Below are 14378 nucleotides of genomic sequence, written 5' to 3' on the forward strand. Positions count from 1 at the left end.
CATTTACCTTGCTGACATCTACCTTTCAGTGAAATATGTAATTAGAGTTAAGATAAGGGAAAATTTTAAGTATGTCCTTTATGACCTGGTACTGTTTATATTAAGGTGTCCACAAAAAGCTGGTTTCATTTTAATTTCAAGAAATTTCTTACAAATGGTCAATAGATGCAATATCTTTAAAAGATGATAATTCAGTACATGATTTCCAAGTTTGTGAATCATTACAAGGGTCAGCAACATTTGCATCAAAGCCTTTAAAAAAATTAAACAAAAGTATATATGCATCACATACATATATAAACAATAACTGACAGCTCAAAAATTTTTAACTGTAGATAATCACATCAATTCTAAAGGAAATACATTCTGGAGTGTTTGACAAAATACTGCACATAATTTATACATCATAATTGTAAAATAATTACATGTATTTAATCATGTATTCTTCAATAACCAAAAAGTTTTAAAAAATGCAAAGCCAACCTAATTTGCCAAGGGCCATCCCTGGTTTGAATCCCATCTTTTGAAGCATGGAAAAGCCCTTGTTATCAGAGGATATTGCCTTTTCAAGGCCCTTTTCTCTGTGTTCTCTCTCTAGTTCTGCTTTTGGCTTGAACCTATTACTGACTTGTGCTTGTTTATGTTGCTGCTCTATCTTGTACTCTCTCAGTGTCCTCTTGGAGACAAGGCCTGGTCTGTTATCTTCTCTGTATAAAAAAAATTATGGCATTAATGAGATTTTTGGGATGGTTACCTGTAATTTCAGGTATAAAACAATAAACAAATTATAAATAAAAGACAATAATTTACCTGCTAATGAAAGTTGCCTTACTTTTTATTTATCATTTACCTCCAATCCTGTATATAACAAATAAACAATATCCAATGGCACTTACAGTGTATATTGCCATGTACAATGAGTCTTTTATTCTTGCAGCAAATGCTACAAACACTGTATTGGGGCCCAAACAGGTTATAAAATGAACACAGTGTCAGCAACAACACACCAAATCACCTTCCGTAGCAGAAGACTTAAAATTACACATTTTACCAGTATTAAATATTTGCAATCATTTAGAGTCTATACAAATATATACCCAGTAATTTTCTGGAGAAGTAATGTGGATGCCAAAAAACACATGCTCTCATCAATACTGAAATTTGAAGTTTAACGAGTCCAACACATTTTCCTTTATTTACAATGATCAGCTTCTCTGGATCATCAACTTTCATCTCTTCTTACTTTGGCTCTGATACACATTGCTACTGGATCATCAACTTTCTACTCTTCTTACTTTGGCTCTGATACACATTGCTATTGGATCATCAACTTTCTACTCTTCTTACTTTGGCTCTCATACACATTGCTACTGTGTTTTTTCAAATGGTACATGATCTTCTACAGATGATTTCGTGCTTTTTATTTTTGGTTTTCATTTATAAAAAAGTTTTTCTGTACACAATTTTGTCCTCATTATTTTAGTATATCACTATATTTGTTATCTGCCTAAATTTATGGCCATGATATTAAAGAGTAAGATTCTGTACTTTCTAAAAGCAGTTTTTACATTTTCTGATAACAACGCCCTTTGATTTTCTCTGCCTGAAATTTCTCTTTCATTATAAATTTGTCTTGTAATGTAATAATTAATATCAATAACTTAAAATAATTTTGTTTATATATTTTGACATATCAATAAATATATCAACAGAAAGATCCATACACAATTTAAACACAGTGGAACAATGTTAAATTTTCAATGCCAAGACCATTGCTTTTGGTGACAAGGGATATGTAAGCATGGTCAGTTATGTGACTAAATTACTTTATTCAACAGGATGTGATTTGGTTATCGGTATGAGATGCTGGAGATTTATATTATGATGGGGGTGACATAGAAAAGAAAGTAAATCTTTGATGAATTTTTTCTTGATTCCTTAGTTTTGTATTTATTTCGAGAAAAGGAAACATTGTTTAAGAATTTGTTATCAGTTATGATCAAATACTTCTTAATAACAAAACTATTCTTATAATGAGCCAGGAGATGGTACAATGATCAATTTACAATGGAAATAGTCAATACTGCAGGATCAAAGAACCTGCAAAATTGAAGAAACAAGTATATATGAAGATAATTTGGGATTGTTCAATCTTCATTCATTTTTTAAATTTTCATTAATTTGGGATCAGAAATGGGCAATGATTCAAACACAATGTAACTCACAATTGAAAAAACGGAATGGCTCAGTGAAATATTTATTGAAAGTTTTGAGAATCAAATTGACCCAGACTTCACTGATATTCATCTTTGGACAAAACCTGAATTAAGTCCAATCAGTATCCTCTACATGCCATGGTTTCATGCCCTTAACACGATTTGCAACAATTATAATATTGCATGAAAGTATAAAGATTGCCATATAACATATTCAGGGTTTAAAAATGTTTATAAACTCTCCAAATTCTTTGCCAGTGACTATTTCTCCAAGTGTGTCAAAATTTGTCTATTTTCGGAAGTATGTCCCTGGTTTGTGTCATAGAAATATTTCAATATGCTATGTGATGTAAGATTGGTATGTGACAATAAGGACAAGATATATAATCAATTTTTATGATATCTGATATTATTAATATTTGCATTTGTAAGAAATTTCTTTTTATTTTCAAATGCATATTAACTTCAATTTAACACTTATAAATAAAATGACAAAAGTATCAAAGAAATGAATATGATGCATTTTTAATACTTTTTTTTTAAAGCTTTCAATAAAATTATCATATTTAAATATGTAGGGAATTTTAATAAATTTTTTCATGCTATTTTATAAAAAAGATTTTTCCCCCCTAAAATATTTCAATTAAATATTTTGTTCTGTACAATTTTCCAGATTAAATTTCCCAACATGATACAGTATAAGAAGTACATGCTATAGTAATCAAGATTTTGCACTGCCTTTACTGTCATTAACATCTCTGCCATGGATTTCCTACTTATAAATAGCTAAAGTGTTATGTTGCTGTTGTTGTCAGGTTTAACACCATTTTTCAACACACGAATGGCAATACATGGCGGCCAGTATTAATGGTGGAGGAAGAACCTGGGAAAAACAATGGAAAGAACCACCAACCCACGAGAAGCTACTGGCAGGCTATCTCACATACCCACATTGGCCAAATCCGAGACTCGAACCCACGAAGACAGAGGTGAGATGGCAGTGATCCATAATGGACAGCGCTTTAGACCACTCGGCCACTCGGGGCCCCACTAAAGTGTTATGACTCATTGTCATAAACTAATTAAAAGAAAAAAGCAAAACAACAAGTTTTGCAAAACTTAACAAACAATTTAATTATCAATGTTTTAAATGAAAATGTGACAGGAATTTACAGTATTATGAAGTGAATCCAAAATAATCCTAATGAAGTTCTATGAAAGTCCAAGTGAATGAAAAGTTCTGTATAAGTTTCAAGACTGGAAATATACTGGTCTGCTAAGAATTGTGATGTCATCAAGATGGCATCATCCAGAACTTCTTTGAATAATTTATAACAATTTCAGAGTAATATTACATTCCAAATAATGAGCATTTCTATTTCCACTGAACAGTCTAAATGAATGTTTTTCCTCTCTAATAATATCTAAGTACAAGATAACATAATACACCTGGAGACTTACGACAGGAACACAAGAAATGAGGATGACTTCGAAATAGAAATGAATCTGAGTGCTAAGATCTCTCCTTACACACACCTTCTATTATGACTATAATTAACAATATAAACCACACGAGAGTTCTTACTTCTCAATTTACTCTGAAATTTCCTATTCATGTGACCTAGCCCAACCAACAGGAAGTTACTAAATTTTTCTAGACCATCCAAACCCAATCAACCCATCGGAAATCAACCAAACGTTGCCATAAAGTCTTATTATTAGTAATTGTCAGCACATATTTAAGCATCTACAGTGTATTTATAGATCCTATGTAATTTTATGCTCTTAGTATTCCTAAAATAGACCCTAGTCATACAGGCAAAATCTAACTAAATACTATCTGTGCAACTTAAAACCATGAATAAAAATTTCAAAAATGAGATAAAATCATGTACCAAGAGATACTAAAAGTTTAGATATACAAAACAAAAGAAAACCAACATGTGAACAGTGAGCCTAACCTAAACAGCTAACCTCCACTCCAAAGCAACATCATTTTCTTTCATTTGAATTGTAGTACATATTTAAATCTGATTTTGACGAATATTTTTTAATCAGTACATAATGGCACTGTCAATGCAAGGTACTGACCCAGCTGCTTGCATCAGGATATCAAAACACTTTGTACTAAGGATATAAAGTTGATCTCTTGTAATTTTAAATTAATTCACAGAAGGATTGTCACTAATAATATTTTTAAAAGAATGAACATATTAAATGACAATAAATGCACTTTCTGTAAGAGTGAGAACCTGTTCTATACAATAACTGCAATATTTCTTCAAAGTTTGGGTACTTTTCTACTAAACTTTTTGCATCTTGTTGTCCAAATATTGTGCATTTGTCCAAAAAAGAAATATTTTCAGAAGTGAACACTTGGAAATTTTGTGCAAACCCTTGCTTATTTTGGCCAAATATTACATTTACACGTGCAGATTCAGTACTCAAAATCTTTCTACTTAAACTTTTATGCAAATAGTTGAAACAGATAAGAACAACAAAAGATATATTCTTAAGCTGAATTTTTAAAAATACCAATTTCTTTAAAAATGGGCCTCAATCATGAGCATATAATTTGTGCTGCTATGTAAAACATGAAGAAAGTCTATGTCACCTATACACTGTATCATCAAACACACTAATTTGACACTTTCCTGTTTTGACACAATGTCATAAAATCACAATTTTTGAGAGAACGTGTCTCTCATTGATGTCACAAACACATCATTTGTTACACTGATCAAAATCGAGTCATGCAGACTGAAACATTTGTTTACAGTGATCAACATAAAGTTACCCAGACAGAAACATTTGTCAAAAATCCTATTATTCTCATTTGTGAAATGAAACAAAGATCAATACCATTAAAACTGCATTTCACTAATTCTCTTTTTCTAATCTGTATAAGCTATTCTGACCAGGAAATCAAATCTCCACCATAATACGTATACAGTTTGCCACTCAACATGTTAGTCATGCTTCTCACAGCTGATACCTGTATCAGTAACTGTTCAGAATGGTGTACAACGTGATGAAGTTTTATATGGATCTGTCATGAGTGATATTGTGAGGCGCTTCTTTGTTATTTGTGGAAATTTACATGAAACATAGTTTTGTTGTTGTTGAGTTTAATTATAGTGGCATGCGCACAATTGTACATGTGCCACTTTTTTCTGACTGCACCGCAGCCTGCTAGTTGTTCCTGGGGAAGGGAATGGTGCCACCTCCCCCAGGCTTTTATGGATTCAAGGAACCCTGATAGGATTCAAGGAACCCTGATAAAACATAGTTTTATGATATATTTCATAATTAAATCAGCATCCTATATATTATTTCTTTTTTTAAAACAATGTAGTAGGATTTTTGTATCTAATAAAAAATACATTTTACTTTAATAGTAGATGTTCAATAAGCCTTTTATATTATCTTGATATTTAACTTATTTGAACCATTATTTACAAATAATTGATAATGGTAAGAATGACAATACATGAAAAACGGCTCTTATAACATTATGTCTTCTGTTTCTCATTATCTGAACTTTCAGAAACTTAAGTTATGAAGGATCCAAACTAGCTTTAAAGTTTAACAAAAAGTACATTCAAAGACTGAGGTTCTGTACATTAACAATGCCAATTAACGATTGCAAAACAACCATACACTAAATCAATTTTTTTAAATAATAAGTAAACATATTTATTATAATTTATAATACAAACATGACTTTCCCCAATTTGATTATTTTATCTTTAGTAACAAAAACTGTAACAAAATCAAGATTATCAAAAATGTAAGAAAAAAAGTTCAGAGATGCTAAATAAATTTTTTTATGTCATTTTTCCTAAAACTTGTTTTGTATAAGCTATTGCTGTTGCTCTGCAATATATTATTTTGTCAGGATCTTGTGCACAATGGTGTTGAAGGAAAATATAGACTTCTGTGTGGTGCATCAAAATAAGTGATGTACTACACGATCTTTAAAGGGTTGTCCAGATGAAACTTCATTAAGAAGAGTATGTGAGAATATATCAGTCATTTATTACCCAAACTTTGCTAAAATAACTAATCTTTCCAAATTAATAAAAGATATCACTGTGAAAGAATTATAATTCTGAAAAGGTGAAAGTAAGTGCTTAAGTGTATCAAAAACCAGGTAATTCAGGATATATTGGTCTCAATGTCTCTAATATGTCTAAAGAGATTGTGTGCTATAAGTCCTACAATGTAAGACGTTTTTGGGGGACGAGATCTTACTGCCTAAATAACAGCACTGTGTTGTGTGTTTCAGTGTCAACTAACATTGGAACAAGAAGTCAAATTTTCAAGAAACGGATGTGTTTTTAAGTTCCTTTGGCCCACGTTTCAGTTGGCATGAATGCAATGAAACTCAGGAACGCAAAACTTGGTTAAAAGGATGATAAGTATCTTGAATGCAATGAAGCTATCTAAACACTTTCTTCTATATTAATACATTTTTGTTTCATTAAAGAAACATACTTCAACTTAATCCGATTTGTTTGTGTGCGAATTTGGATTTAAAAAATGTCATCAAAGTAAGTCAAGTCTGACTAAAACATTTAAGTCTGAATAAAACATTACGGCTTAATTTGTAGAAAAGTGTTGATATGGTCTGCCAAGTGTGTGAGACATTCTGATCTTAATGAACATTAGAACACTCTACATAACACCATTATTCTGGCAGTAAAACCTCGTCCACCAAAACATAAATATCTGGGTCGATGTCTTACACTGCAGTACTAGTGTCGTATAAGCAAGTTGACCAATTATAGTATTTGATGGATATATTCATTTTCATTTTGCATCAGACGTAACTATTTTATGAAGGGATACCTAAAATTCAAGTGTTTTGGTTTAAAAAGCGATCCTCGAAATAAGGTGATACTGAAATTTGTAAACAAAATTTAAACACATTGTCTAAAAAAGATTCGTGCCCTCTCACAATGATATCTTGCATTAACATATTATGGGCACTAAACCAAATGGTAAATGGGGTCATTATTACATTTTTTTCAAGAAAGATTCGGACATATAATCATCTTCCGAGTCCGACATTGTTTTGCGTAGAGCTGTGACAAAAGGGACGCTACTGCAAATGAATAAAGTTTTAATTCAATAGGTACCTGTTGTTTCAATGCAGAAGTACAACATCGTCTTGGACTATTTTTCGGACAACACAAGACGAAATGTTTAGGTAAGAATGGGTGTAGCGTTCTATTTTTTTTATTCGCAGTATCAAAATTTGCGATAAATCTGCTCTTTCAATGTCATTTACTTTTTTTTCTTTCCTTTCTTCTCTGTCCCCACCACCACCACCACCACCTTCTAATCCAGTTAATATTGATTTTATTAGCCTACTTGGACAAATAAATCATTCTCGGGTTAAATTAAATCAGGTAACTTTCCTATCCATATGTGCCGTTAAGAGTACACCGAATTTTATAATTTAGTCTTAAGCGGCGCCAAATGTTTTAAGTGATTTCTGAATTTATTGCCTAAATTTCACACTGAATTGTAACTCTCGTAAGACAAATACAAAGGGGTCGTCTTAGTATTTACCTTTATACTATACAAGATATATAGCATAGATTAAAATATAATTATATAATATTATTGCGATGAAGAACACACTTTTTGGGGGATGAAGGTTCATAATCTGAAATATTACTAATCTTATGTTACGCGTTTAGGCTCGAATAAACAGTAACAAAAGAAAGAATGAAAAGAACAAGCTTTGTAAAATTTAACAAATAATTTATTTCCCTGGGGAAAAAAGACACTGTAAACATGCAAAAGTAAGAAATTACGGTTTGAAGAATCAAATCCAAAAATAATCCAAGAATAATTCATGAATTAAAGTTTAGAAGTCCTAGTAATGAAACGTTCTAATGAATTCAAATTCGAGTCCCGACGAAAATCCAAGATGGAAGGCGATGACGTATACTGTAGCCTTATGGTGTTGCAAGGTTCTCAGTTATGTGTTATTTACAAACAATAATCCGGTGTTTGAATTTCCGAATAAAATTTAATGAAATGTCCTTGTCCAAGAATTCTGTATGAGCAATCAAATATTTCCGGGGGAAAGAATTAATCCTTTTGAATCCAAATAATTTGAATATAAATTAAAATATAACTCCAAACTGATCACAAACACTCACATTCCAGTGTAAAAGCCCTACTGAGAAATCTCTCTAAGCATCACTATGAAAACTAACTAATGTGCAATTATGAAAGCCAAGAATTGCGAAATGGAGGATGTTTACATATTTTTTTAAAAATAACTTTGCTCCAGTATGACTTTGATAAAAACCAATCATTTTAATACGGGAATAAAACAAATAAAATGATGCTGTTTATTTCTCTCACTGATTTCTATATTAAAGTCGGGAACTAAGTCAGCTTTAGGTGTTTACAACTGTAGAGTCAAGATCAAAATATTTTCTGAACAAATATCGAGTTCCTAGTAAACAAAAATACCTTATTTCGACATGTAATGAAATTAAAAATAAAAAGATTTTAAAACTTAAAAACAATTAAATTAAATCAATTATAAATTTAATCAAATATACGTAACACTTACCTCATAAAGAAAAAGAAAGATATATATAATAGAGCTTTCTTTTTACCATATATTAATTATATATGAGGTTTTAAAAAAACTCTTATAAATTATACACATTGTACAAGAAATAATACATTGCTATACATGGGAATGTGCGTCTGCTATTAAATTGTCTTTTCCCTTGATGTGCCTGATGTCAATATTATATTCCCGTAACAATAAACTCAACCTTAATAGTCTTTGATTTTTTTTTTCGCCTTGCCGATGAAAGTAAGGGGGTTGTGATCACTAAACACAATAATCGAAGAAGGAGCTGAGCTAAGGTTAACTTCAAAATGTTCTAATGCCGATATCAAAGCCAAACATTCCTTCTCGATTGTTAAATAATTTCTGTGGTGCTTATTTATATTTCTTAGAAAGGTAGCACACTGGATGATCAATACCATTTTCGTCTTCTTGAATCAAAATTGCTCCAACACCAACATCACTTGCATCAACAGACAGTTTAAATGACTGACTGAAATCTGGAGCTGTAACAACTGGCGCGCTTTTAAGTATGGCTTCGAACTTGTCAAAAGCCTCCTGACATTTTTCAGTCCAAAGGAACTTGTTTTACTTACTCAATAAATTTGTCAGGGGTTCAGCAATTATAAAAAATTGAAACAAAAGTTCCGATAGTATCCGGCCATGCCTAAAACCGCATAAGTTTCGTTTTATTAACAGGCACAGGGAATTCAGAGATAGCCTTCACCTTAGCATATATAGGTCTAACTTGTCCATGTCCCAAGATATGTCCTGGAAAAGTTACACTAGCACGGCAGAACTCACTTTTGGATAAATTAATTGTCAAACTTGCATCTGTGAGTCTGTCAAAGAATTTCCAAATTTTTGCTAAATTTCTTTCCAGGTGTCGTTAGGGATGATGACATCATCGATGTAAACATCACAATTGTCTAGACCAGAAGTGATCATATTCATGAGACGTTGAAAAGTACTTGGTGACCCTTTCATCCCAAACGGCATTACTTTATATTGATGAAGTCCATCTGGAGTCATGAATGCAGAAATTTTCTTCGCTTTTTCTGTTAGTGGGATTTGCCAAATTCCTTTATGAAGGTCAAATTTGGTGACATACTTGGCATTTGCGATCTTATCAATACAGTCATCGATTCTTGATAATGGAAATGAATCTGTTTTTGTCACACTATTCACATTCCTATAATCAGTGCACATACGGAAAGTTTTATCTGGTTTCGGAACAAGAATGCTTGGTGAACTCCAGTCACTTTTACTGGGTTCTATAAAACCATTCTCCAGTAAATACTGAATTGCTTTTTTTCAAGCATTCCTGTTTGAGAAGGTTCATCCTGTACAAGTGTTGTTTCACAGGTTTGGAATTTACAATTTCAACGTCATGGAAAATGTTGTTGGTTCTAGTACGAACATCTAGAAATACGTGCTCATATCCAAATAATAACTTTTAAGTTCATTTCTTTCTTGCTCTTGCAAATGTGAAAGTTTCTGGTCCAGATCATTTATAATTTCTGAATTCCGACGATTTTTCACTCCATTATCAAAAGAACCCGATGATATTCCTTCACTTAAATCTTCAGTGAGTGGGGCAGGTACACCTGAATTAATTGCATGTTTAACCTGGCTATCTCTTTCAATATATTGGTACTCCTATAATTTATTTAGATCCCAGGAGCACTGATAACATAATTTAACTCATTCATTTTCTTTTATACTTTGCAAGGGCCGTAATATCTAATCTGTAGAAAATTTTGAAGAATGAGCAAGAGAGAGAGAGAGAGAGAGAGAGAGAGATAACTCTATTACCAGACTCAGAAGTTCTCTCCATTGCAGTTCTGTCAAACCATAATTTCACTTTGAACTTGAATTGCTGGATGCCAAATTCAAGTATAATAGGCTGGAAAGGTGCAGACCTAAACTTTGACCCTTGACCCGATTGGACAGATTTGGGAAGGCCACATTGAGTAAGAACTTTATCAAAATTGTACTATGATTTTAGATTTACTATTCCTCAAAGGGGTTGCCTCTAGAAACCTTGTTGACGCACACATAATGGTCAATAGGTATTGATTTTTGGCCAGTAGAAGTGAGTCCAAGTCTCATTAATCCCAAAATGACCAGTCAAAGGAGTTTCATGGGCCACACTAAGTATTTCCTCTCTGTAAGGTTTTGCAGCTACACTTTGATAGTTCACTGATCATTCGTCACCAGCAGGTACCTCGGGAGGTCTCCATTTTCTCATAAGAATTTCATTTTTAATGAAAACAGACAGAAACTTCAGTGGCTTCAGTTTCACTAATTGCCCTCTGAAACAAACAGATCTCATCATCTTTTTCCTGTTAGACGACAAGTGATTGTCGTTTGCCACCCTGATTAGAATAAAGAGAATAAGTCGTTAAAAGAGGATCACTGTGATCAATACCCTATGATTCTTCCAAATAAGGAGTGAAAGTGACCTCGTCAAAAGCCTGACCAATACATGTGTCAGCAAAAGGAATATTTTCTTTATCAACATCATTCTCAAGAGCTTTCTTTACCATAGCTCTGGTAACGGCACAAGCTGGGAATAAATCAGGGAATTATCTTTTAAATTGGATCAACTTTCTGATCCAAGCAAGGCTTATCCGTTACAAGTGGATTAACTACAACCTTGTCTCCGGCTAGGTCGTTGCCTAGTAATAAATGAATGCTCTCAACGGGTAAAACAGACACTGTGCTGACTGTCACGGGTCCTGAGACTAAGTCTGATGACAAATTTACACAATGGAGAGGAACATTAACAAAGCCACACTCTACTCCCTGAATAAGAACACTCTCATTAGAAGAAGACTTCTCAGAAAAAGGCAAAGTACCTAACAGTAAAAGACTCTCAGAAGCACCTGTGTCCCTTAAAATTTTAATAGGGATAGGATTGGCCGAATCACCCAAGAGTGATATATAACCCTTCGATATGAATGTTTCATAATTCTCCATAATAAAATTAGACTGGGGTGCATTAGACCCAACAAATCTATTGCTTCCAATACATGACCGTGACCTTGACCTCATAAAAATAAAAGCATTTGGAATAGGTCTGTCTTGATTCTGATTCCTATTTTTCAATTTGTAGCAATCATAAATAACGTGTCCTTTCTTCTTGCAATAGGTACACGTAGAAAGAGACAATGATCTTTGGTCAAGCTCATCAGAAGCTTGATTTTTAAAAGTTGTGCCAGTTTGAGATTTAGACAGGCTTGTAATAGGCTGAAATACTTTTCTGCCAGAAGACTGTTGAGTGGAAGTCTTATTTACATAATGAACTTTATGAGTTAAAGTACTCATCAGCAGCAGGAGCAGTATTTTCCAAGGTTTCAATCTGGTGCTCGTGAAGATAAGTCTTAATGTCACTATGGACACAGTTTTTGAACTCTTCAAGTAATACGAGCTGTTTGAGACTTTCATAATCTTGTTCAGCTTTCTAAGCTAAGCTAAGATAAGATAAGATAAGAATTCTTTATTTAAGACTACATAGTCCGTACACCTAAATTAAAATATAGATATAAAGTAAAAACACTGTAAACATAAAAGAACATATATATCATACGTACAAGTATACAGATACATCAACACAACTAAATGCGCCCTGCATTGTTAAGAATGAAATTAAGTGGCACATTTAAAGAGTAATTTATTCCATCTGCTAACAATATAAGAACTTACATGAATATCATAGTTCCAAAGAGATTTCAATATACAGTTCTTACCATTAGATATTCTTGTCATCATTGAGAATACATATTTTCTCATTACTTCATCAAAACTGAATACATTATAATATACAAACATGTTTGAGGCACTGTTCCATCTAGGATGGCCTAATGGAAAACGAAGACTATTATAACCAGCAACTAGTTTTCTTTTCATGCATTCACTAACGTTTGTCCGCAGAGGAACACAATACATAGGGCAGCAATAAGATTTGAATAATCTAATTTTGTTATTCAATGAACAATTCTTAAATTTACATAGAAGCATGTTTGTTAGAGTACACAAAAATCGGTAATGTTTCATATTTTCTTTGTCTGACTGACTGGATTTCAAAATATGACCCAAATACGTATAACTGTTGAGGTACGTAAGAGCATTGCCGTTAAGATGTACAGAGGGAGGAGATGGTAATTTGAAAGAAGTTGGCTGAAAGACCATGCATACAGACTTTTTGTATTATATATGATATCATTCTCAAATGCGGATTGTTCAGATATCTTAATTTCCTTAAACCTGTGATAGAAGGACTTATCAATGACATATCATCAGCAAAACTAATATTTTTAAGAAACAACACATTTGGTGGCATACGTAACCCCACGTATTACTGACCCAGCGTATGATTTATCACCCCATTGGTTACATGGAAATTGTTGGATAATCCACTTCCCCATCGCACATAATACAAATGTTTGCCATACCATACAATATTGTATTTTCTGGTCAATGTTCGTCCTGTGCTTCGGGCAACTTTATCTCTTCTAGTGAGAACTGGTAATAGGACAATGTAAGCTTCGCGAGGTTGTTTGATACGAATCGATTGAAGAGTTGTGTTTAGGCAAAAGATCTCTCGCGTCTGGAGACTGTCCGGTTCCATTGCTACCACTTCTTGTGGAGCTGAATCCTAGGATTCCGATAATGTGAGGACCTCGAAATCTTTTCGCCTGCTCGTGTTACCAGTAGTAATAGGGGGCTGTTCGGACAATGGAAAATCCAGTCTAAAAAGTCGTGGAGCTGTATAAGTGATTGTTGTGGTTGGAAGCGCAGACGGGTCTTGAGTGGCTTTACTATCCCTCTCCTCCGTTTGAGGGATAGTGTGAAGACCTGTTCTTGTCTCCTTCGTCTATTCTGCACCCGTGGATGTTGTGGTCGCTGAGGTTCCTACTCTAGTCTTTGCCTCTCCAATTCTATGTCCCAATGTTCTATCTGGGGAGCCACGGGTCTTGGTGGTGGTAGTGGATGTGGTGCTTGTCGCTGGGGCGTGTCCTCACCACATACTTGACTTCGCTTGTCTGTCTCAGGATGAGGTGAGGTAAAATAGGTCTTTTCTTTTCCTGCTCTTCTTTCTTTTTTCTCTTCACCTCTTCCTCATCTATTTGCACGTTCGTCTATGACCAACATGACCAGCTCATCCAGTAGGCGGCGGTGTACTTCCGGTGCATTTGAAGTTCCAGAAGCTTGGTGAGTTTACTCATTTTTCAAGTTGATGCGTAGCCAAGCTGACTGACTGACTGACTATTTGAATTTAGGACGCCTTCGCTCAGAGAGCATGTGCGTACAGTTAACGTCCGATACGGACTATTTAATTCATCTTATGGGAAGGAATTGAGCCTCATACCATGACATTACTGTGCTCTTAAAGCACTATTTAATTAATCCATCAGGTCGTGAGACTAATACCCGTCGGCTAGAGTCCCTAACAACCTGAATATAGGGCTTTCATGAGTGGGAATGAACCCAACATGCACTAATGTTAAAAGGCGGGTTTAGACGGTTTAGACGGGTGGAAATGCTTCCACATC

At 33.7% G+C, this 14378-nt stretch overlaps 1 protein-coding gene across 1 annotated transcript in view; it reads right to left on the bottom strand.

Moving 5' to 3' along the window:
* Nucleotides 1-7321, bottom strand: part of LOC149804648 (G patch domain-containing protein 11-like) — a 37873-nt gene extending 30552 nt beyond the window's left edge. Inside the window, exons 1-2 of the mRNA XM_089942801.1 lie at nucleotides 7240-7321; nucleotides 484-707 (exon numbers count right to left, since the gene is read on the bottom strand). Coding sequence (XP_089798927.1) covers nucleotides 484-707; nucleotides 7240-7289 — 274 coding nt within the window. The 5' untranslated portion in view covers nucleotides 7290-7321. The remainder of the gene's footprint in view (nucleotides 1-483; nucleotides 708-7239) is intronic.
* Between the last annotated feature and the right edge of the window lie 7057 nt (nucleotides 7322-14378).

This window comes from Sinohyriopsis cumingii, chromosome 2 (genome assembly GCF_028554795.1).
Source record: "Sinohyriopsis cumingii isolate HCF-2022 chromosome 2, ASM2855479v2, whole genome shotgun sequence".
Classification (NCBI taxonomy): Eukaryota; Metazoa; Mollusca; class Bivalvia; order Unionida; family Unionidae; genus Sinohyriopsis; species Sinohyriopsis cumingii.